Source organism: Heptranchias perlo, unplaced genomic scaffold (assembly GCF_035084215.1).
Source record: "Heptranchias perlo isolate sHepPer1 unplaced genomic scaffold, sHepPer1.hap1 HAP1_SCAFFOLD_134, whole genome shotgun sequence".
NCBI classification, from domain to species: Eukaryota; Metazoa; Chordata; class Chondrichthyes; order Hexanchiformes; family Hexanchidae; genus Heptranchias; species Heptranchias perlo.
The window spans coordinates 1,080,517-1,104,728 of record NW_027138580.1 but is presented as its reverse complement, the minus strand read 5'-3'; the positions used below and the strand labels follow the sequence as shown (position 1 = coordinate 1,104,728).

The following is a 24,212-nucleotide window of genomic DNA, read 5'->3' as shown; positions in this document are numbered from 1 at the left end:
TGACAGCGATGACTTTTGTAAACTCCTTTTACAGGGTATTAGAAGGGGAGGATTTGCAGACGGGAAACTCAAACCAAACCTCACGTCAAGATCTGACAGAGTCCCTCGATTCATCAGGACCTGAATATCATCGGCCTTTGCATGTGGAAGGAGAAATGTTTGTCTGTTGTGTCTGTGGGAAAAGATCAAACATCAGTGTGAGTGGAAAATCACTGAGACACACACACCCGAGTGAGAGTGTTCCAGTGCACTGAGTGTGGAAAGAGCTTTAACCAGTTACACAGCCTGAAAAAACATCGCACCGTTCACAGCGGGGAGAAACCGTCCACCACCAGCGGCAGTGGAGGTTAGGGAGCGGCCTATAAGAGGCGGGAGTCGGACGCCCGAGACCAGCGGAGGGGGAAAGGGAGCGAGGGAGAAAAAACACCCAAAGTGAGGTCTGCACAAGGGAAGGAGCTGATTGGTGAGTGGGATTTTTTTGCCCAGATCAGGGACCAGTCTTAAGTTTACTGATGGTAAGTTTAGTTAGTAGTCTAATAAAGCAAGGCATGCAGGTCTCCTCAGTCCCATCGAATGCACATCCTACGCCATGTGGGAACTCCAGGACGCTTCCCGTGTCCTGGACGGCCACATGTGCAGGAAGTGTCGTCAGCTGGGGGAGCTCGAGCTCCGGGTTTCGGAGCATGAGCAGCGGCTGGTGTCACTGCAGTGTATCCGCGAGGCCGAGAGCTACGTGGATAGCACGTTCCAGGAGGTGGTCACCCCGCAGCTTTAGAGAGTGCAGGCAGCGAGGGAATGGGTGACCGCCAGACGGACATGGAGGACCAGGCAGGTAGTGCAGGATTCCCCTGATTACATCTCGCTCTCTAACCGGTGAATACTGGTGAGGGGGATGGTTCCTCTGGGGAGTACGGCCAGAGCTAAGTCCACGGCACCTCGGGGGACTCAGCTGTACGGGGGGCGGGGGTGGAGAAAGGTCAGGAGAGCAATGGTGATCGGGGATTCTATAGTTAGGGGAACAGACAGGTGTTTCTGCGGCCACAGACGAGATTCCAGGATGGTATGTTGCCTCCCTGGTGCCAGGGTCCAGGATGCCACTGAGCGGCTGTAGAATGCTCTGAGGGGGGAGGGTGAACAGCCAGAGGTCGTGGTCCACATTGGTACCAATGACAGAGGTGGAATGAGGAATGAGGTCCTGCAGGTAGATTTGAAGGAGCTCGGAAGGAGATTAATAAACAGAACCTCAAAAGGTAGTAATCTCCGGCTTACTCCCGGTGTCACGCACGAGTGAGTATAGAAATAGGAGGATAGAGAAGATGAACGCGTGGCTGGAGAGATGGTGCAGGAGGGAGGGCTTTAGATTCCTGGGGCATTGGGACCGGTTCTGGGGGAGGTGGGACCTGGACAAGCCGGACGGGTTGCACCTCAACAGGGCCGGGACCAATATCCTCGCGGGGAGGTTCGCTCGTGCTGTTGGGGAAGGTTTAAACTAACTTGGCAGGGGGATGGGAACCAGAGCGTAGATTCAGAAGGGAGAGAATCAGAGCTGGAAATGGAAGGCAGAAAATTAGTAAGTGAGTTTTGAAGGCAGAGGAAACAAAGATTAGAAAATAAACAATAAAGGAGTTTGGCAGTGCTTAATGGTATATACCTCAAGGCAAGGAGTATCGTGAATAAGGCAGATGAGTTAAGGGCACAGATGGACACATGGCAGTACGATATCTTAGCTATTACTGAAACATGGCTTAAACAGGGGCAGGACTGGCAGCTCAACGTTCCTGATTACAGGGTTTTCAGATAAGATAGGGGAATAAAAAAGAAGGGGGAGGGGGAATAAAAAAGAAGGGGGAGGGGGAATAAAAGAGAAGGGGGAGGTGGAATATTGGTTAAAGAAACAATTACAGCTGTGAGGATGGATGATATGTTAGAAGGATCATCAAATGAAGCCATATGGGTTGAACTGAAGAACAAAAAAGGGGCAGTCCCACTGCTGGGAGTGTACTATAGACCCCCAAACAGTCAGAGGGAGATAGAAGAGCAAATATGTCGGCAAATTTCTGAAAAGTGCAAAAACAGTAGGGCAGTAATAATCGGGGATTTCAACTCCCCGAATATTAACTGGGATAGAAACAGTGTGAAGGGGAGAGAGGGGGCAGAATTCTTAAAATGCATTCAGGAGAACATTTTTAGCCAGTACGTAGCAAGCCCAACAAGAGGTGGGAGAGGGGGCAGTTCTGGATTTAGTTTTAGGGAATGAGGCTGGGCGGGTGGAAGGAGTATCAGTGGGAGAGCATTTTGTGGTCGTGATCATAATTCAATTAGATTTAGTGTAGTTGTGGAAAAGGACAAAGATAGAACAGGAGTAAAAGTTCTCAATTGGGGAAAGGCCAATTTCACTGAGCTGAGAAGTGATTTAGCAAAAGTGGACTGGAAACAGCTACTTGAAGGTAAATCAGTGTCAGAGCAGTGAGAGGCATTCAAGGGGTTCAGAATAAACATGTTCCCACAAAGAAAAAGGGTGGGACTGCCAAATCTCGAGTCCCCTGGATGACAAGGAGCACACAGGGTAAGATAAGGCAGAAAAAGGGAATCTTATGTCAGATACTGAGAGCTCAATACTGCAGAAAGCCCAGAGGAGTATAGAAAGTGCAGGGGTGAAATTAAAAAGGAAATTAGGAAAGCAAAGAGAGGGCATGAAAAAATACTGGCAAGTAAAATTAAGGAAAACTCCAAATGTTTTATAAATACATAAAGAGCAAGAGGATAACTAAGGAAAGAGTAGGGCCTATTAGAGACCAAAAAGGTAACCTGTGTGTGGAGGCGGAAGATGTGGGTATGGTTCTTAATGAATACTTTGCGTCTGTCTTCACAAAAGAGGGGGACGATGCAGAGATTGTAGTTAAGGAGGAGGAGTGTGAAATATTGGATGGGATAAACATAGTGAGAGAGGAAGTATTACGGGCTTAGCATCTTTGAAAGTGGATAAATCGCCAGGCCCGGATGAAATGTATCCCAGGCTGTTCAGAGAAGCAAGGGAGGAAATAGCAGAGGCTCTGACCATCATTTTCCAATCCTCCCTGGCTACAGGCGTGGTGCCTGAGGACTGGAGGACTGCTAACATTGTACCGTTGTTTAAAAAGGGAGAAAGGGACAGACCGAGTAATTACAGGCCAGTCAGCCTCACCTTGATGGTGGGCAAATTATTGGAATTAATTCTGAGGGACAGCATAAATCGTCATTTAGAAAGACACGGATTAATCAAGGACAGTCAGCATGGATTTGTTAAGGGAAGGTCATGTCTGACTAACCTGATTGAATTTCTTGAAGAGGAAACAAGGAGGGTCGATGAGGGTAGTGCGATTGATGTAGTCTACATGGATTTTAACAAGGCTTTTGACAAGGTCCCACATGGCAGACTGGTCAGAAAAGTAAAAGCCCATTGGATTCAAGGGAAAGTGGCAAGTTGGATCCAGAATTGGCTCAGTGGCAGGAAGCAAAGTGTCATGGTTCACCGGTGTTTTTGTGACTGGAAGGCTGTTTGTAGTGGGGTTCTGCAAGGCTCAGTACTCGGTCCCTTGCTTTTTGTGGTAAATATCAATGAGTTAGACTTAAAAGTAGGGGCCAAGATTGAAAAGTTTGCAAATGGTACAAAAATTGGCCGTGTGGTTGATAGTGAAGAGGAAAGCTGGAGACTGCAGGAAGATATCAATTGACTGGTCAGGTGGGCAGAAAAGGGGCAAATGGAATTCAATCCGGAGAAGTGTGAGGTAATGCATTTGGAGAGGGCAAACAAGGCAAGAGAGTACACAATAAATGGGAGGATACTGAGAGATGGAGAGGAGCAGTGGGACCTTGGAGTGCATGTCCACAGATCCCTGAAGGTAGCAGGACAGGTAGATAAGGTGGTTAAAAAGGCATACGGGATACTTTCCTTTATTAGCTGAGGCATAGAATATAAGAGCAGGGAGGTCATGCCAGAACTGTATAAAACACTCGTTAGGCCACAGCTTGAGTACTGCGTACAGTTCTGGTCACCACATTACAGGAGAGATATGATTGCACTGGAGAGGGGACAGAGGAGATCTACGAGGATGTTGCCAGGAGTGGAGAATTTTAGCTATGAGGAAAGATTGGATCGGCTGGGGTTGTTCTCTTTGGAACAGAGGAGGCTGAGGGGAGATTTAATTGAGATGAAACCAGCTGTTAACGAAAGAAAGAACTCTCGTTTATATCGAGCCTTTCACAACCTCAGGACGTCAGAAAGTGCTTTACAGCCAATGAGGCGCTCTTGAAGTGTAGTCACTGTTGTAATGTCGGAAACACAGCAGCCAATTTGCGCACAGCAAGATCCCACAAACAGCAAAGTGACAAATGACCACATCATTTTTTTAGTGATGTTAGTTGAGGGATAAATATTGGCCCCAGGACACCGGGGAGAACTCCCCCCTGCTCTTCTTCGAAATAGTGGCCGTGGGATCTTTGACATCCACCTAAGAGGGGCAGACGGGGCCTCGGTTTAAAATCTCATCCGAAAGACGGCACCTTCCACAGTGCAGCGCTCCCTCAGCACTGACCCTCCGACAGTGCAGCATTCCCTCAGGACTGACCCTGCGACAGTGCAGCGCTCCCTCAGTACTGACCCTCCGACAGTGCGGCGCTCCCTCAGTACTGACCCTCCGACAGTGCGGCGCTCCCTCAGTCCTGCCCCTCCGACAGTGCGGCGCTCCCTCAGTACTGACCCTGCGACAGTGCGGCGCTCCCTCAGTCCTGACCCTGCGACAGTGCGGCGCTCCCTCAGTCCTGACCCTCCGACAGTGCGGCGCTCCCTCAGTACTGCCCCTCCGACAGTGCGGCGCTCCCTCAGTACCGACCCTCCGACAGTGCGGCGCTCCCTCAGTACCGACCCTCCGACAGTGCGATGCTCCCTCTGTACCGACCCTCCGACAGTGCGACGCTCCCTCAGTACTGACCCTCCGACAGTGCGGCGCTCCCTCAGAACTGACCCTCCGACAGTGCGGCGCTCCCTCAGTACTGACCCTCCGACAGTGCGGCGCTCCCTCAGTGCTGACCCTCCGACAGTGCGGCGCTCCCTCAGTACTGACCCTCCGACAGTGCGGCGCTCCCTCAGTACTGACCCTCCGACAGTGCGGCGCTCCCTCAGTACTGACCCTCCGACAGTGCAGCGCTCCCTCAGTACCGACCCTCCGACAGTACGGTGCTCCCTCAGTACCGACCCTCCGACAGTGCAGCGCTCCCTCAGTACTGACCCTCAGACAGTGCAGCGCTCCCTCAGTACTGACCCTCCGACAGTGCAGCGCTCCCTCAGTACTGACCATCCCACAGTGCAGCGCTCCCTCAGCACTGACGCTCTGACAGTGCAGCGCTCCCTCAGTACTGACCCTCCGACAGTGCAGTGCTCCCTCAGTACCGACCCTCAGACAGTGCAGCACTCCCTCAGTACTGACCCTCCGACAGTGCAGCGCTCCCTCAGGACTGACCCTCAGACAGTGTAGCGCTCCCTCAGTACTGACCCTCCGACAGTGCAGCGCTCCCTCAGGACTGACCCTCAGACAGTGTAGCGCTCCCTCAGTACTGACCCTCGGACAGTGCAGCGCTCCTTCAGTACTGACCCTCCGACAGTGCAGCGCTCCCTCAGTTCTGACCCTCCGACAGTGCAGCGCTCCCTCAGTACTGACCCTTCGACAGTGCAGCGCTCCCTCAGTACTGACCCTCCGACAGTGCAGCGCTCCCTCAGTACTGCCCCTCAGACAGTGCAGCGTTCCCTCAGTACTGCCCCTCAGACAGTGCAGCGTTCCCTCAGTACTGCCCCTCAGACAGTGCAGCGCTCCCTCAGTACTGACCCTCCGACAGTGCAGCGCTCCCTCAGTACTGACCCTCCGACAGTGCAGCGCTCCCTCAGTACTGGTACTGGGGAGTGTCGGCCCTGGATTACGGGGCTCAAGTCTCTGGAGTGGGGACTTGGACCCACGGCCTTCAGACTCAGAGGGGAGAGTGAGACCGACTGAGCCACGGCTGACACTGTGAGTAGACCCAGCTCCTGAAGCCTATCTGATGTTGGTTGAGGGATAAATATTGGGCCAGGACAGCAGGGAGAACTCTCTTGCTCTTTGAATGGTTACAGCACAGGAGGAGGCCATTCAGCCCATCGAGCCCGTGCCAGCTCTTTGTCAGAGCAATCCAATCAGTCCCACTCCCGCGCTCTTTCCCCGTCGCCCTGCAAATCTTTTCCCTTCGAGTATTTATCCAATTCCTTTTTGAAAGCCACGATTGAATCTGCTTCCACCGCCCATCTTCAAAATATCCACCAGTCGATGTCTGGATCTCCTTTTCCTCCCATGAGCTTCTTTTAGTCAGGTTACCGCGAGTCCCGGGTTATTTACCGGTGACGGGAATGGGAGCTGACGTGGTGGCCACACCCCTAACGTGTTGTCATCACGATGCCATGACATCACCAATGTCAGTGAGGGCGTGGCCCAAACCCCGGATTCTACAGTGTGTCATCGAGGCTCGGAGACGGCTGAACCCCAATGGGGGGGGGAGAAAAGAGGGAGGAGGAGGGGGGAGGGACACGAACAAAGACTCGACAAGGTGGCCGACCTCTCTTCTCCTGCTCGGCCTGACACAACAGCAAATCAATTGATAATAACTCGCAGGAAACTGATCGGTTTCAGAGAGGCTGCGAGGAGGACTGGAGCGGAAACAGTAAAGTCACAGACCTGTGGTAATGAGCACCCTTCGTAGAGGGAGCTTTACTCTGTATCTAACCCTGTACCTGCCCTGGGAGTGTTTGATGGGACGGTGTAGAGGGAGATTTACTCTGTATCTAACCCGTGCTGTACCTGCCCTGGGAGTGTTTGATGGGACGGTGTAGAGGGAGCTTTACTCTGTATCTAACCCGTGCTGTACCTGCCCTGGGAGTGTTTGATGGGACGGTGTAGAGGGAGCTTTACTCTGTATCTAACCCGTGCTGTACCTGCCCTGGGAGTGTTTGATGGGACGGTGTAGAGGGAGCTTTACTCTGTATCTAACCCGTGCTGTACCTGCCCTGGGAGTGTTTGATGGGACGGTGTAGAGGGAGCTTTACTCTGTATCTAACCCGTGCTGTACCTGCCCTGGGAGTGTTTGATGGGACGGTGTAGAGGGAGCTTTACTCTGTATCTAACCCGTGCTGTACCTGCCCTGGGAGTGTTTGATGGGACGGTGTAGAGGGAGCTTTACTCTGTATCTAACCCGTGCTGTACCTGCCCTGGGAGTGTTTGATGGGACGGTGTAGAGGGAGCTTTACTCTGTATCTAACCCGTGCTGTACCTGCCCTGGGAGTGTTTGATGGGACGGTGTAGAGGGAGCTTTACTCTGTATCTAACCCATGCTGTACCTGCCCTGGGAGTGTTTGATGCTAACTGTCATTGTTGTTGGGTTACTACCTATGATATTTTATCAGATACAGCATCACTGGTCACTTTATATGTGCACCTCACGGCCCCTTGGATCTGGTGTGCACCCATTTCTAGTGATCATAACAGGAAGCCCATACTCTGTGTACTGGTTCCTGGAATATATCTCACACTGATACTAACTAGAGGCACAAGCTTTGAACCAACCAGTAGGTTTATTTGTATTATGTGGGCAGTAACGAACAGTGTGCAGTGTAACACATGGATTTCCCTCCGTTCCTCCACACGACAATAACAAAGGGTTGTTCTCTCCAAAGACAACCGTTCACTTGCTCCAGCCACACTCTTGATCCGTTTACCTTTGCCAGGACGACACGTACTGTGAAACACATTCAGCCCCCTGGCTGCGAGACTGACGCCCTGACTGTGACTGAAAAGACCGACATTGGACTGCCAATTCAATTCCTGCAAGAGCAAATTCCCCACCCAATCATCTGTCCATCACAGAGGGCTCCAGCCGATCAGTGTCCCTGACCTCTGAGACACAGCGGGTCAGTCAAAGGCACTGCCCAGGCTGAGGCTTTGCTCTGTGACCAGGCAGCTTGTAAACGGGCCCAGGTTGACCCTGAAAGAAAAGCAAGAGGTGACTCCATCTCCCATGAACAGGAGGAGGCCATTCGGCCCCTCGAGCCTGTTCCGCCATTCACTTAGATCATGGCTGACCTGTATCTTAACTCCATCTCCCCGCCTTGGTACCATAACCCTTAATACCCTCGCCTCACAAAAATCAACAATCTTAGTTTTGAAATTTCCAGTTGTCCCCCGGCCTCAACAGCTTTTCTGGGGGAGAGAGTTCCAGATTCCCACTCCCCTTTGTGTGAAGAAGTGATTCCCGACATCACCCCCTCAACGGCCTGGCTCGAATTTTAAGGTTCTGCCCACCTTGTTCTGGACTCCCCCCAACCAGAGGAAATAGTTTCTCTCTATCGACCCGGTCAAATCCTTTAATCATCTTAAACACCTCGATCAGATCACCCCTTGATCTTCTATACTCGAGGGAACACATTGGAACAAACAGTCATTCCTCAATCTTCGACTGGGGTCATTGAAGACGTGAACAGCAGCCAATCGATACGGGGAACTTACTAAAGTCCTTCGCTTTCTCAATTTGCATTGATGAAGGACACCGCAGGCAGCTTGTCTGGAACTGAACTGATGGGTTTTCCTTGGAGAAATACCTTATGTGCTGATTCTAGCAACACAAAATATAAGTTTAAAAAATTCATCACAGACAGAAAAAAGACCTGTTTTCATCACACTGAGACTCGGCGCTCTGAATGATAAAATGTCCCATTCCCCAGCACTGACATCCATTCACCCAAAAGGTGAGATAAACCCACTATCTTCTCACCCAGTCACAGCGACAGAGGGACTGGGAATGTCCAGAACAAGTCACCAGTCAGCTCTTAGAGACATCAAGGACTCGACACAGAGTCTGAAAGAAAGCTGACTGATTTGCCACATATTGAGAAGGATAAAATCCAGTGATAGGGGGAATTAACATCAGCAGAATCTACCAGAATGAACATGGTTCAGTCCTGGATGTGATTAACAGCAGCAATAACAGCAGAATCCAACCCCTGCAGTCAAACGTGAGTACGCTGGTGCATCAGCAGGTGGGATGAACGAGTGAATCCCTTCCCACACACGGAGCAGGTGAACGGCCTCTCCCCGGTGTGGACCCACTCGTGTCTCAGCAGGTTGGAGGACTGAGTGAATCCCTTCCCGCACACGGAGCAGGTGAACGGCCTCTCCCCGGTATGGAACCGCTGGTGTCTGAGCAGGTTGGATGAACGAGTGAATCCCTTCCCACACACGGAGCAGGTCAACAGCCTGTCTCCAGCGTGAGTGCACCGGTGCGTCAGCTGGCTGGACGGTCGTCTGAACCTCTTGGTGCATCGCAAGCAACCGAACGGTCTCTCCTCGCTATGAATGCGCTGGTGCTGCGACAAAAACTCGCGGCTTTTAAAGCTGCTCCCGCAGTCAGAGCATCCGAAAGGTCTCTCGTCAGTGTGAACCAGTTGGTGTCTCAGCAGGTGAAAGGAAGAATTGAATCCCTTCCCACACACGGAGCAGATGTAGGGCCTCTCCCCGGCGCGGCTGTGGCAACGTTTTCCCGGCCGGGATTGGCACGGAAATCCCTGCTCGGCGTCGGCACAGTCACACGGTTGCCCCTCGGCGTGGCTGCGCTCGTGTCTCGCCAGGTTGGACGATCGGCTGAAGGCTCGTCCGCACACAGAGCACGGGTACGGTCTGTCGCTGCTGTGATCGGCGCCTTGTTCTTCCACGACAGGTCCCGATGAATCGAGCGGCTCTGTCGGATCCCGAGGTGAGTTTCCCGTCTGCAAACCCTCCCCTTCTAATACCCTGTCAAAAGGAGTTTACAAAAGTCAGCGCTGTAAGTACAGGATAGAAATTCAAAAACATACAATTCCCGTGGAACATTCTTTGCTTTCTTGTCCCTTCTGAGCTGTAAATCCGTAATCAATGTTGCAGGAAATTGTACGTAAACAGCAATGTGATAATGACCAGATAATTAGTGATGTTGGAATTATAAAGAGGGTCTTAAAGGAGGGGTTTGGGGGCTGTTCCAGAGAGTGAGAGCAGGTGACTGCAAGCATGGCAGCCAATAGCTTGGACGAAAGGGGATGAAAAAGAAGCGGGAGTCAGAGGTGCAGGAATCTCTTGAGGCTGGCTGTTGCACTGAAGGAGGTTATACCGATATACACGGTGATGGTAACTAGCCATCATAGAGTTATACAGCACGGAAAGAGGCCCTTCGGCCCATCGTGTCCGCGCCGGCCATCAAGCCCTGTCGAATCTAATCCCATATTCCAGCATTTGGTCCGTAGCCTTGTTTGCTATGGCATTTCAAGTGCTCATCCAAATGCTTCTTGAATGTTGTGAGGGTTCCTGCCTCCACAACCCTTTCAGGCAGTGAGTTCCAGACTCCAACCACCCTCTGGGTGAAAAAGTTCTTTCTCAAATCCCCTCTAAATCTCCCGCCTTTTACCTTGAATCTATGCCCCCTTGTTATAGAAACCTCAACGAAGGGAAAAAGCTCCTTCGTATCCATCCTATCTGTGCCCCTCATAATTTTGTACACCTCAATCACGTCCCCCCTCAGCCTCCTCTGCTCCAAGGAAAACAAACCCAATCTTCCCAGTCTCTCTTCACAGCTGAAGCGCTCCAGCCTTGGTAACATCCTGGTGAATCTCCTCTGCACCCTCTCCAAAGCGATCACATCCTTCCTGTCGTGTGGCGACCAGAACTGCACACAGTACTCCAGCTGTGGCCGAACCAGTTCAAATACACCCTGAATAATTCGTATCAATCATAAGATAGCTTCAGATGAAAACTATTGGACCCCACAGGACTCAGATAGCCCCACGTCGCCCAGGATAGGTTGCTATGTATTTAACCCAATCCCTTCTCTCCAGCCCCACCCGGTTTGATTTGGATACCCGTCTGGATCGCCCGCCGGCTCCCAATCCGTCCGCCTGCGTTTCCAGCCGACCGGTGCGAGAAAAAAAATATTCCGCTGACCGCGGTCCGCATCAATGGCTGCCTCAGTACCCACAATGCCCAGCGCGCCAGAAACCGCTCTATCCGCCGCGATAGTTTCAGCGCGCATGCGCCTATTCCCCCTCCCCCACCACACATACCACGTGGGCGGGGACCCGCAGTGCATCCTGGGCTGGGCTCCAGCCGCTTGTGGAGAGTCCGGCGGCCGGAGCGAGTGAGGAGAATCACCGGGGCCCCGGGGTGCGGGCGGAGGAGGAGCGAGGGCCCGAGACTGTTTGATGTGTTCCGGCCCTCAGTTGTTTATGAAGCCTGCACCGATCCGCGCTCTCTCCCCATTCCCGGGCACGGCCATTCCGGGCCTTAGGCCCGCACTCGGCCGCCGCGCCGCTCCGACCTCTCGAAGCTTCTCTTCCCACGGCCCGCACCGCGCATGCTCGGGACGGAGACCCCTCCTCCAGACTGCGCCTGCGCACTCGCCTCCCGTCAGACCGATAGGGCGTTTTCTACGGCGCGGGGGTTTCTGGGTAAGGATGACCGCCATGGAAACGAATTGAAGCGCCGCACGCCCGGGATGGGAGCAAAGTCTGTCCTTTTTCACCGTCGCAGCGGGAAATCTCCAATACAGGTTATTGAATTGAAGCAGGTACTGGTTGTACTTTCATATTCTGATTATATTTCAGGGAGCGAGTGCTCAATCTATGGGCACAGGCTGCCGAGGGAGACGGTGGGAGCAGTTAGTATATAAAGCATTCAAATCAAATTAGATAAAATTTCTTTCAGTAAAGGACAATTAGGGATGGGCAACAAATGCCGGCCTTGCCAGCGACGCCCACTTCCCATGGACGAATAAAAAAAAATAACTTAGGATACAGTGTGTGAGTAATTTAAGACTTGACCTGTGGTGAGTGCAGCATTGCTTCTGAGGAACTGGTGACTTTGGGCCTGTGGTTCCCAATGCTCTCCACCACTGGGGGTTTTCCTCACCTCATGTCTGGGTCTGTTGGAGACAAATTGATAAGAGATTGATTGTTATGATTAGTCAACAACTCCATTATCAATTCTTTTTTATTCATTCATGGGGTGTGGGCGTTGCTGGTGAGGCCGGCATTTATTGCCCATCCCTAATTGCCCCTTGAGAAGGTGGTGTTGAGTCGCCTTCTTGAACCGCTGCAGTCCGTGTGGTGAAGGTTCTCCCACAGTGCTGTTAGGAAGGGAGTTCCAGGATTTTGACCCAGCGACGATGAAGGAACGGCCGATATATTTCCAAGTCGGGATGGTGTGTGACTTGGAGGGGAACGTGCAGATGGTGTTGTTCCCATGTACCTGCTGCACTTGTACTTCTTGGTTGTCGAGGTCGTGGTTTTGGGAGGTGCTGTCGAAGAAGCCTTGGCAAGTTGCTGCAGTGCATCCTGTGGATGGTCCACACTGCAGCCACAGTGCGCCGGTGGTGAAGGGAGTGAATGTTTTAGGGTGGTGGATAGGGTGCCAATCAAGCGGGCTGCTTTGTATCTTGCGACTACCAGGATGGTAGAAGACGAACTCGATGAACCTTGGTCCTTTTTGGTCCATCAATTCCTCTGTTCCTATTTTCTAATTCTTTCCCAAGCAGATTGAGGCCTGTGATTCTGAGGTATACATTCATCACGTGTCTTTTAGTGAAACAAAGACAGATCCTGCTGGAAACATTCAGCATCTGTGGAGAGAACAGTTAACGTTTCAGTTGGAGACCCTCCTCTTTTGTACTGATCAACCTAATGGCAGGCGTGACTTGATTGACGGATGCAATGGACCAATCGGTATAGGGAAAAGTAGTTGGAGGGCGGAGCAAGTGGTGCTCCTGTGACCTGTCGGCCTCCATTTTAGCACCCGCTATCGGGTGCGTTCCTGGTGGGGGGGCTCCGAAAATCGGGGAATCCCGGAGCGGGTCGGGAGCCCGGCTCCAACCCGCCCACTTCCGGGTTCCCCACAGACGCGCCGACGTGCGCGCGCAGCCCCCGCATGTGGGACTCCCGCAGGCAATTAAAGCCAGCGGGGGGCCACTTGAGAGTATTTACCGAGGTATTTCAGGTCATTAACAGACCTGATTAAGGGAATATGTCAGGAGGGGTGGGATTTTAGAAACAACTGGGACTGTTTCCCATACTGGGGGAAACACTCCCAGTTGAAATGGACGTGTTGCAGCCATCAGCCTGTCTCAGCTGGAAAGGTCCATTTGTCAGGTGGCGGGGGGAGACCCTCACTCATTGCAGGAGGCCACTCTGTCACTTGGGACAAAGTTTGGCCTCCACCACCCTCCTCCTGACAATCAAATTCACCAACTTGCACACTTAACCCCGGGGTCCAGAGACATGTACCAACCTTGCGGACCCCCTCAGATGTACATCTTCCAGATGGGGGCCGCCGTAGCTGCAGTCATGACCTACTCGGAGGGCGAACACCATCACCGGCCTTGCCGTCCACCTCTGATACGTGGAGCTCCACAACACAGTGCTGTGACACATCCCCCTGCACAGCAGGAGGGAGGGCAACCGCAGAGAGAGATGCGTCGCAGGGGGCACTACCCTCGCCACAGGGTCCACAGACCGATGCTCAGCTTCCTGGACCTCTCTGAGCAGCAGTGCACACGGAGGCTCAGAGTCACTCGACATGTAGTCGTGGACATCTGCAGCCTCCTTCATGCCGAGCTGCTCCCGGCTGGCCCGAGCACCATCTTCTTACCTGTCGCTGTCAACATCACCACTGCCCTCAACAACTTCTCCTCCGCATCCTTCCAGGGTGCCACCGGGGACATCGCCGACGTCTCTCAGTCGTCTGCACAAAAGAGCCCCGCAAATACACCCACACCCACTCTGCAGTGACACAATGGGTGGCATCAGGTGTGGGTCTTCATTGTGATCCTCAGGAAAGGGCATTATTGCACAAACCAGACAAGATTCGCAAAGACGTGGCAGTAGTGGTGCCAATATAATATGTGATGTGAGTTGGTCAGAAATTAAATAGCAGTAAAAACCATGACAAACCCTCAAACACCCTTGTGCATCCCCTTCATGCTCACAACACGTTTGCCTTACGCTTCCTACTGCACATATGTGATGCATGCCCTGTGGCTGCAGCACAGGTAGTGGCAGGTTGAGTGAGGCTCACCGTGAAAGAGATGCATCAGAGGGTGAGTATGAGATAGAGCCATGAGATTGTATGAGGATTGGGTTGAGTGGTAGTGGTGGGATGAGTACTGGCGAGGTGAGTAAGTGCAGGTAAGATGAGGATGAGGTTTGAGTGGGTGTGAGGGGTGATGTGACAGAGTAGTGTTGGCAGTGCAGAAGGAGATGTGGGGTGGGGGCGGTGATGTGGCAGATGGAGTGTAGGGGAACGAGGAAGTGTACTCACTTTGGCTGACCGACTGAGGTCATTGCAGCTCCTCCTGCACTGTATGCAGGTGGGCGATATGTTGGTGGTGCAGGTGACCTCCTCTGCCACCTCGAGCCAGGCCTTCCTGGTGGCAGAGGCAGGCCGCTTCCTCCCGCCCGCCGGGGGGAAGATCTCTGTCCTCCCCCTCCTCCTCACCCCATCTAATGATACCTGGAGTGAGGCATCATTAAACTGGGAGCAGCCTTCCCCCTGGGCTGCTCCATGCTGTAATTTTTCCTATTTCTTGCAGCATCTGTCAGTGGAGGACTGCCCCTTTAAATAGAGCTCCTCCAGCTGACAGAGCTTCCTGTGCATGCGCAGTCCGCCTGACGCGCAGATCAGCAGTGGGGAACCCGGAAGACCAGGTAAGTGGATCCAATTAGGCTGCGATCGCGCGGGGGGCAGACTGATTTCACCGGGCGTGTTACCCACGCGCCCAATAGCCCCCTCGCCGCGAACCCGCAGCCCTGGTAACATCGAGCCGCTTGTGTCCCTTTTTTAGTGAGGACACATAACATGGTAATAGAGTCAGCCTGACAGGCAGGAGAATGAGGTGAGGCTCTTAACAGATCGTCTACATACTGGACCAGAGTGGAACCTGCTTCTAAGACAATGTCCTGCAAGTCTGCCTTTAAACACTGTGAAAATATGGTTGGGCTTTCAGTGCAGCCTTGAGGCAATCGTGTCCATGGATATTGTCTTCCCTTAAACGTGAAAGTGAAAAGAAATTGGGAGTGGTGATGAATTGGGAGACTGAAAAACGCTGAACATAAGTCAATCACTGTGTAATGGGTGGAGCCGCAAGGTACACTGGTGAGAATTACAGCAGGGTTGGGCACAACAGGGGAAACAGGGAGAACAGAGGCATTCACTTCCCGTAAATCTTGTACGAGCCGCCATTTGCCTGTATGCCTCTTTTGAACAGGCAAAATAGGAGTGTTGCAAGGACTTTTAGTTGGGATAATGATTCCACAAGCTGCACCGAGCAGGTGATCTGGTTTTTTGAGGTGGTCGGTTGAGGGAGAAACTCTCCTGCTCTCCTTTGCGGTGGTGGCCGCGGGATCTTTTGCGTCCACCCCGAGAGGGGCAGGCAGGGGCTTCGGTTTAACGTCTCATCTGATGGACGGCTCCTCCGACAGCGCGGCGCTCCCTCGATACCGCCCCACCGACAGGGCAGCGCTCCCTCAGTATCGACCCTCCGACAGCGCCGCGCTCCCTCAGTATCGACCCTCCGACAGCGCCGCGCTCCCTCAGTATCGACCCTCCGACAGCGCCGCGCTCCCTCAGTATCGACCCTCCGACAGCGCAGCACTCCCTCAGTACCGACCCTCCGACAGCGCGACGCACCCTCAGTACCGACCCTCCGACAGCGCGACGCTCCCTCAGGACCGACCCTCCGACAGCGCGGTGCTCCCTCAGGACCGACCCTCCGACAGCGCGGCGCTCCCTCAGGACCGACCCTCCGACAGCGCAGCACTCCCTCAGTACCGACCCTCCGACAGCGCAGCGCTCCCTCAGGACCGACCCTCCGACAGCGCAGCGCTCCCTCAGGACCGACCCTCCGACAGTGCGACGCTCCCTCGGTACTGACCCTCCGACAGTGTGACGCTCCCTCAGTGCTGACCCTCCGACAGTGTGACGCTCCCTCAGTACCGACCCTCCGACAGTGTGGCGCTCCCTCAGTACCGACCCTCCGACAGTGTGACGCTCCCTCAGTACCGACCCTCCGACAGTGCGACGCTCCCTCAGTACCGACCCTCCGACAGTGCGACGCTCCCTCAGTACCGACCCTCCGACAGCGCGACGCTCCCTCAGTACCGACCCTCCGACAGCGCAGCACTCCCTCAGTACCGACCCTCCGACAGCGCGACGCTCCCTCAGGACCGACCCTCCGACAGTGCGACGCTCCCTCGGTACTGACCCTCCGACAGTGCGGCGCTCCCTCGGTACCGACCCTCTGACAGTGCGACGCTCCCTCAGTACCGACCCTCCGACAGTGTGACGCTCCCTCAGTACCGACCCTCCGACAGTGCGACGCTCCCTCAGTACCGACCCTCCGACAGTGTGGCGCTCCCTCAGTACTGACCCTCCGACAGTGTGACGCTCCCTCAGTGCTGACCCTCCGACAGTGTGACGCTCCCTCAGTACCGACCCTCCGACAGTGCGGCGCTCCCTCAGTACCGACCCTCCGACAGTGCGGCGCTCCCTCAGTACCGACCCTCCGACAGTGCGACGCTCCCTCAGTACCGAGCCTCCGACAGCGCAGCACTCCCTCAGTACCGACCCTCCGACAGCGCGGCGCTCCCTCAGGACCGACCCTCCGAGAGTGCGACGCTCCCTCGGTACTGACCCTCTGACAGTGCGGCGCTCCCTCGGTACCGACCCTCCGACAGTGCGACGCTCCCTCAGTACCGACCCTCCGACAGTGTGACGCTCCCTCAGTACCGACCCTCCGACAGTGTGACGCTCCCTCAGTACCGACCCTCCGACAGTGTGGCGCTCCCTCAGTACCGACCCTCCGACAGTGTGACGCTCCCTCAGTGCTGACCCTCCGACAGTGTGACGCTCCCTCAGTACCGACCCTCCGACAGTGCGGCGCTCCCTCAGTACCGTCCCTCCGACAGTGCGACGCTCCCTCAGTACCGACCCTCCGACAGTGCGACGCTCCCTCAGTACCGACCCTCCGACAGTGCGACGCTCCCTCAGTACCGACCCTCCGACAGTGCGACGCTCCCTCAGTACCGACCCTCCGACAGTGCGACGCTCCCTCAGTACCGACCCTCCGACAGTGCGACGCTCCCTCAGTACCGACCCTCCGACAGTGCGACGCTCCCTCAGTACCGACCCTCCGACAGTGCGACGCTCCCTCAGTACCGACCCTCCGACAGTGCGACGCTCCCTCAGTACCGACCCTCCGACAGTGCGACGCTCCCTCAGTACTGACCCTCCGACAGTGCGACGCTCCCTCAGTACTGACCCTCCGACAGTGCGACGCTCCCTCAGTACTGACCCTCCGACAGTGCGACGCTCCCTCAGTACTGACCCTCCGACAGTGCGGCGCTCCCTCAGTACCGCCCCTCCGACAGTGCGACGCTCCCTCAGTACTGACCCTCCGACAGTGTGACGCTCCCTCAGTGCTGACCCTCCGACAGTGTGACGCTCCCTCAGTGCTGACCCTCCGACAGTTTGACCCTCCCTCAGTACCGACCCTCCCTCAGTACCGACCCTCCGACAGTACTGACCCTCCCTCAGTACTGACCCTCCCTCAGTACTGACCCTCCCTCAGTACTGACCCTCCCTCAGTACTGACCCTCCCACAGTACTGACCCTCCCACAGTACTGACCCTCCCTCAGTACTGACCCTCCCTCAGTACTGACCCTCCCTCAGTACTGACCCTCCCTCAGTACCGACCCTCCCTCAGTACTGACCCTCCCTCAGTACTGACCCTCCCTCAGTACCGACCCTCCCTCAGTACCGACCCTCCGACAGTGTGACGCTCCCTCAGTACCGACCCTCCGACAGTGCGACGCTCCCTCAGTACCGACCCTCCGACAGTGCGACGCTCCCTCAGTACCGACCCTCCGACAGTGCGACGCTCCCTCAGTACCGACCCTCCGACAGTGCGACGCTCCCTCAGTACCGACCCTCCGACAGCGCGACGCTCCCTCAGTACTGACCCTCCGACAGCGCGGCACTCCCTCAGTACCGACCCTCCGACAGCGCGGCGCTCCCTCAGTACCGACCCTCCGACAGCGCGACGCTCCCTCGGGACCGACCCTCCGACAGTGCGACGCTCCCTCGGTACTGACCCTCCGACAGTGCGGCGCTCCCTCGGTACCGACCCTCTGACAGTGCGACGCTCCCTCGGTACCGACCCTCCGACAGTGCGACGCTCCCTCGGTACCGACCCTCCGACAGTGCGGCGCTCCCTCAGTACCGACCCTCCGACAGTGCGGCGCTCCCTCAGTACCGACCCTCCGACAGTGCGACGCTCCCTCAGTACCGACCCTCCGACAGTGCGACGCTCCCTCAGTACCGACCCTCCGACAGTGCGACGCTCCCTCAGTACCGACCCTCCGACAGTGCGACGCTCCCTCAGTACCGACCCTCCGACAGTGCGACGCTCCCTCAGTACTGACCCTCCGACAGTGCGACGCTCCCTCAGTACTGACCCTCCGACAGTGCGACGCTCCCTCAGTACTGACCCTCCGACAGTGCGACGCTCCCTCAGTACTGACCCTCCGACAGTGCGACGCTCCCTCAGTACTGACCCTCCGACAGTGCGGCGCTCCCTCAGTACCGCCCCTCCGACAGTGCGACGCTCCCTCAGTACTGACCCTCCGACAGTGTGACGCTCCCTCAGTGCTGACCCTCCGACAGTGTGACGCTCCCTCAGTGCTGACCCTCCGACAGTTTGACCCTCCCTCAGTACCGACCCTCCCTCAGTACCGACCCTCCGACAGTACTGACCCTCCCTCAGTACTGACCCTCCCTCAGTACTGACCCTCCCTCAGTACTGACCCTCCCTCAGTACTGACCCTCCCTCAGTACTGACCCTCCCTCAGTACTGACCCTCCCACAGTACTGACCCTCCCACAGTACTGACCCTCCCTCAGTACTGACCCTCCCTCAGTACTGACCCTCCCTCAGTACTGACCCTCCCTCAGTACCGACCCTCCCTCAGTACTGACCCTCCCTCAGTACTGACCCTCCCTCAGTACTGACCCTCCCTCAGTACCGACCCTCCCTCAGTACCGACCCTCCGACAGTGTGACGCTCCCTCAGTACCGACCCTCCGACAGTGCGACGCTCCCTCAGTACCGACCCTCCGACAGTGCGACGCTCCCTCAGTACCGACCCTCCGACAGTGCGACGCTCCCTCAGTACCGACCCTCCGACAGTGCGACGCTCCCTCAGTACCGACCCTCCGACAGCGCGACGCTCCCTCAGTACTGACCCTCCGACAGCGCGGCGCTCCCTCAGTACCGACCCTCCGACAGCGCGGCGCTCCCTCAGTACCGACCCTCCGACAGCGCGACGCTCCCTCGGGACCGACCCTCCGACAGTGCGGCGCTCCCTCGGTACCGACCCTCCGACAGTGCGGCGCTCCCTCGGTACCGACCCTCTGACAGTGCGACGCTCCCTCGGTACCGACCCTCCGACAGTGCGACGCTCCCTCGGTACCGACCCTCCGACAGTGCGGCGCTCCCTCAGTACCGACCCTCCGACAGTGCGGCGCTCCCTCAGTACCGACCCTCCGACAGTGCGACGCTCCCTCAGTACCGACCCTCCGACAGTGTGACGCTCCCTCAGTACCGACCCTCCGACAGTGGGACGCTCCCTCAGTACCGACCCTCCGACAGTGCGACGCTCCCTCAGTACCGACCCTCCGACAGTGCGACGCTCCCTCAGTACTGACCCTCCGACAGTGCGACGCTCCCTCAGTACTGACCCTCCGACAGTGCGGCGCTCCCTCAGTACCGCCCCTCCGACAGTGCGACGCTCCCTCAGTACTGACCCTCCGACAGTGTGACGCTCCCTCAGTGCTGACCCTCCGACAGTGTGACGCTCCCTCAGTGCTGACCCTCCGACAGTGTGACGCTCCCTCAGTGCTGACCCTCCGACAGTTTGACCCTCCCTCAGTACCGACCCTCCCTCAGTACCGACCCTCCGACAGTGTGACGCTCCCTCAGTACCGACCCTCCGACAGTGCGACGCTCCCTCAGTACTGACCCTCCGACAGTGTGACCCTCCCTCAGTACTGACCCTCCGACAGTGTGACCCTCCCTCAGTACTGACCCTCCGACAGTGTGACCCTCCCTCAGTACTGACCCTCCGACAGTGTGACCCTCCCTCAGTACTGACCCTCCGAAAGTGTGACCCTCCCTCAGTACTGACCCTCCGACAGTGTGACCCTCCCTCAGTACTGACCCTCCCTCAGTACTGACCCTCCCTCAGTACTGACCCTCCCTCAGTACTGACCCTCCCTCAGTACTGACCCTCCCTCAGTACTGACCCTCCCTCAGTACTGACCCTCCCTCAGTACTGACCCTCCCTCAGTACTGACCCTCCCTCAGTACTGACCCTCCCTCAGTACTGACCCTCCCTCAGTACTGACCCTCCCTCAGTACTGACCCTCCCTCAGTACTGACCCTCCCTCAGTACTGACCCTCCCTCAGTACTGACCCTCCCTCAGTACTGACCCTCCCTCAGTACTGACCCTCCCTCAGTACTGACCCTCCCTCAGTACTGACCCTCCCTCAGTACTGACCCTCCCTCAGTACTGACCCTCCCTCAGTACTGACCCTCCCTCAGTACTGACCCTCCCTCAGTACTGACCCTCCCTCAGTACTGACCCTCCGACAGTGTGACCCTCCCTCAGTACTGACCCTCCGAAAGTGTGACCCTCCCTCAGTACTGACCCTCCGACAGTGTGACCCTCCCTCAGTACTGACCCTCCGACAGTGTGACCCTCCCTCAGTACTGACCCTCCGACAGTGTGACCCTCCCTCAGTACTGCACTGAAGTGTCAGCCCAGATTTTGTGCTTCTGACTCAGGCGAGAGTGATACCCACTGAGCCACAGCTGACATAGGCCATATTCTAGTGTGTGGAGCATCCTGGGTATGATTGCCCGCCATTGTAATCACCAATTGCTGATATTTCTGAGATGGGGTTTGGAAACGCAAGGTGTAAATGATACCGTGAGCCGAAAGAGGTGCATTTGGAGCGGAGAACCAGTGACACACTGCGTAACCGGGCGCAAACATTCATTCTCAGCCCAGACATCACAGAGAGAAAGGAATAAAATTCATTTTATTTGATTTTAAATGGTTTAATTTACAAATTGAATCATGTTTGTGTCATTGTATTTCCCAACACAGATTCAAGGCTTCATTTTTTTGAATGTGGAAGGAGAAATGTTTGTCTGTTGTGTCTGTGGGAAAAGATTTCAAACATCAGTGCGAGTGGATAATCACCGAGACACACACACCCGAGTGAGAGTGTTCCAGTGCACTGAGTGTGGAAAGAGCTTTAACCAGTTACACAGCCTGAAAAAAACATCGCACCGTTCACAGCGGGGAGAAACCGTCCACGTGTTCTGTGTGTGGACGAGGCTTCAACTGATCGTCGAACCTGGAGAGACACAAGGACACCCGGACCATGGAGAAACCGTGGAAATGTGGGGACTGTGGGATGGGATGCAATTCCCCATCCCAGCTGGAAACTCACCGACGCAGTCACACCGGGGAGAGGCCGTTCACCTGCTCAGTGTGTGGGAAGGGATTCACTCAGCGCTCCACCCTGCTGACACACCAGCGAGTTCACACCGGGGAGAGGCCGTTCACCTGCTCCGTGTGCGGGAAGGGATTCACTCGGTCGTCCCACCTGCTGGCACACCAGCGAGTTCACACCGGGGAGAGGCCGTTCACCTGCTCCGTGTGCGGGCAGGGATTCACCTGTTCATCCCACCTGCTGAGACACCAGCGAGTTCACACTGGGGAGAGGCCGTTCACCTGCTCTGTGTGTGGGGAGAGATTCACTCTGGGCTCCACCCTGCTGGGACACCAGCGAGTTCACACCGGGGAGAGGCCGTTCACCTGCTCCGTGTGCGGGAAGGGATTCGCTCAGCACTCCCACCTGCTGACACACCAGCGAGTTCACACCGGGGAGAGGCCGTTCACCTGCTCCGTGTGCGGGAAGGGATTCCCTCGGTCGTCCAACCTGTTGACACACCAGCGAGTTCACCAGTGACTGCAGGCGGTTGGATTCTGCTGTTATTGCTGCTGTTAATCACATCCAGGACTGAACCATGTTCATTCTGGCAGTTGTTAGAATTTACAATGTTAGAATTTGCTTTGTTCTCAATCAAAGTTAATCACATCTCGATATGTGTTAATATCAGAGGCTCGCAAGAACAACAGAGGCCCGCCAGTCATCACATTACCTATCTGGGATGCCCAGGACATGGACTGTCCCTTTGTATTGCCAGGCAGGAGACATCAAGTTAAACTTTAAGCAATTAAACTATTAACACGGCCATTATGTCGAGGTCTGGAGGAATCTCACTTCAATATATATTCTGGGCATCATGTGAGATGACTCACATTAAAGGGGATGATTTAAGAACAAACAGCAAGGCTTTTGGTTTGTTAAACTGACAGGACGGTCAGAAGTCCAATCTACAGAAGCCAGGCCGGATCACCTTGGGCCTGCAGGAAACCAGTGTGTGTGAGTTTATTGTCTCACCGCAATAGTTCTTGTACTATTGGTGTCGGTGTAATAAAGTTGCATTGGGACAATACGCTCGATCCTGACCCACAGGGAATCATTTAATTGAGTTGAAGAGGTTTCCTTCCAGGTGCTTTGTTTCTGCTGACTGGCGGGTCTCACGACTTTGCTTGCGGTGAGGTGACGCTCTTTGAGGGTCGGAGTGAACATTTCCACGGAAATAATTGGCAAAGTGAGAGACGGTGAGGTCCGTGTTTTTACTGGTTCCTGGATAGTAAATAGTGTTTCTCCTTTGAAGGGTTCTCAAAATTCCCACATTTTTCATATCACCAACGAGGATATGACTTTTGGACCTTTATGGCAGAGGACCCGACTGCTGGGTTAAATATGGATCCTTGCAGACAGGAGATTCGGCCCATGAGACTGGACATGCCCGGGCTTGTTGGGACAGTGTGGATTGTTCCTGAAAACCAGACAATGAGAGGAGACAGAATCCGCATTCTTCCCTTTCAAACAATCAACCCAGAGAAAGACTTCAGCTTACACGAAACGAAAGCCCATCAAAACCTTGCATAAATTATCGCTTAGCAATCAATGCAATTATGCAAACCCATCAATACAATGGCTTTCAGTTCAAGCCTCGTTCTGGGGACAGGAAACCAACAATCACCGGAAGAAGCCCACCATAATCAGACAAAGAACTAACCTTGTTTTGGAATCAGATAAGAAATTCGAAAAACAGTATAACTGGGCGACCAGTTACGAAGCACAGGATATTGGTTTTGGAGCAGGTTCTAAGCAGTTCAGCTTTAAACAGCAGTTTTGGAGCAGCAACAAGGCAACCGCAGTCCTCCACGAAGATCGCCCACCCACAACTGCGCCTTACCGCACCAACAGACTCTATCCAACTGAAGAACCTTCGCAGATTCCACAGACCCAGGACCACGTGGGGACGGCAGGGCCCAGAGGACACAAAGAGCGTACCCCAAAACTGCAACTGGCTTATCTGGCTGGATTTCGAACTGTCAAGGAACCCTGGTTTGGTGAGCATGATTCCTGACCTCTCCTAGTTCAATTGAGTTCGGTTTTGGGGGTGGGACAAGGGTAAGGGGATTAGTAGGGTGATTTTCCCTCGTTATGCCGTGTGTTCCCCATTCTTAACTAAGTGTACTTTGTATCTCAGTGTTATCCGAACGTTATAAGTTCATTTGTGACTTCAATAAACCCAGTTTCTTTTCTTGTACCAAAACCAGTTGTCTGCTGTATTTTTTGTCACAACCCCCAAATAAGTCCAAGGTCTCGAACCCAGGGAGTGGGAGCGATTCAGACCGCTCAGTAGTCAGAGGTGAAGCTGACACACACCACCACCCCCTACAAAATGGCGACCCAGAAGGGACCTTGGCAAAAGGGATGTGACACAGTGGACACTGATTTGGAAGAGAGAACTGTAATGGAAGAGAGGATCTCAGATTTTGTGTTCAGTAAGGTGAATATGGAAAAAAAATGGGTCACTGATCTGTTAAAGGCTGGGCGCCCGGTAGATGCTGCAGCTAAATGGACAGAAGGGAAGGA

General features: G+C 54.8%; 2 protein-coding genes across 3 annotated transcripts; one reads left to right on the top strand and one right to left on the bottom strand.

Annotated features, from left to right (window-relative positions):
* Positions 1-129: 129 nt before the first annotated feature.
* Positions 130-23,889, top strand: LOC137308593 (zinc finger protein 239-like). Of its 2 annotated transcripts, none has more exons than XM_067977211.1 (2): positions 130-463; positions 21,293-23,889. In XM_067977211.1, exon 2 carries the CDS (start codon positions 21,573-21,575, stop codon positions 22,161-22,163), a length of 591 nt encoding a protein of 196 aa, XP_067833312.1. In that variant the 5' UTR covers positions 130-463; positions 21,293-21,572; the 3' UTR covers positions 22,164-23,889. The 2 variants fall into 2 exon arrangements, with proteins under 2 accessions (XP_067833312.1, XP_067833311.1); XM_067977210.1 differs by lacking the exon at positions 130-463 and adding an exon at positions 11,147-11,643.
* Positions 7,612-11,431, bottom strand: LOC137308588 (zinc finger protein 436-like). Its single transcript, XM_067977206.1, has 2 exons — positions 11,141-11,431; positions 7,612-9,842 (listed from the first exon to the last, which is right to left on the bottom strand). The coding sequence occupies exons 1-2, from the start codon at positions 11,164-11,166 to the stop codon at positions 9,062-9,064; spliced, it is 807 nt and encodes a 268-aa protein (XP_067833307.1). The 5' UTR covers positions 11,167-11,431; the 3' UTR covers positions 7,612-9,061.
* Positions 23,890-24,212: the final 323 nt, after the last annotated feature.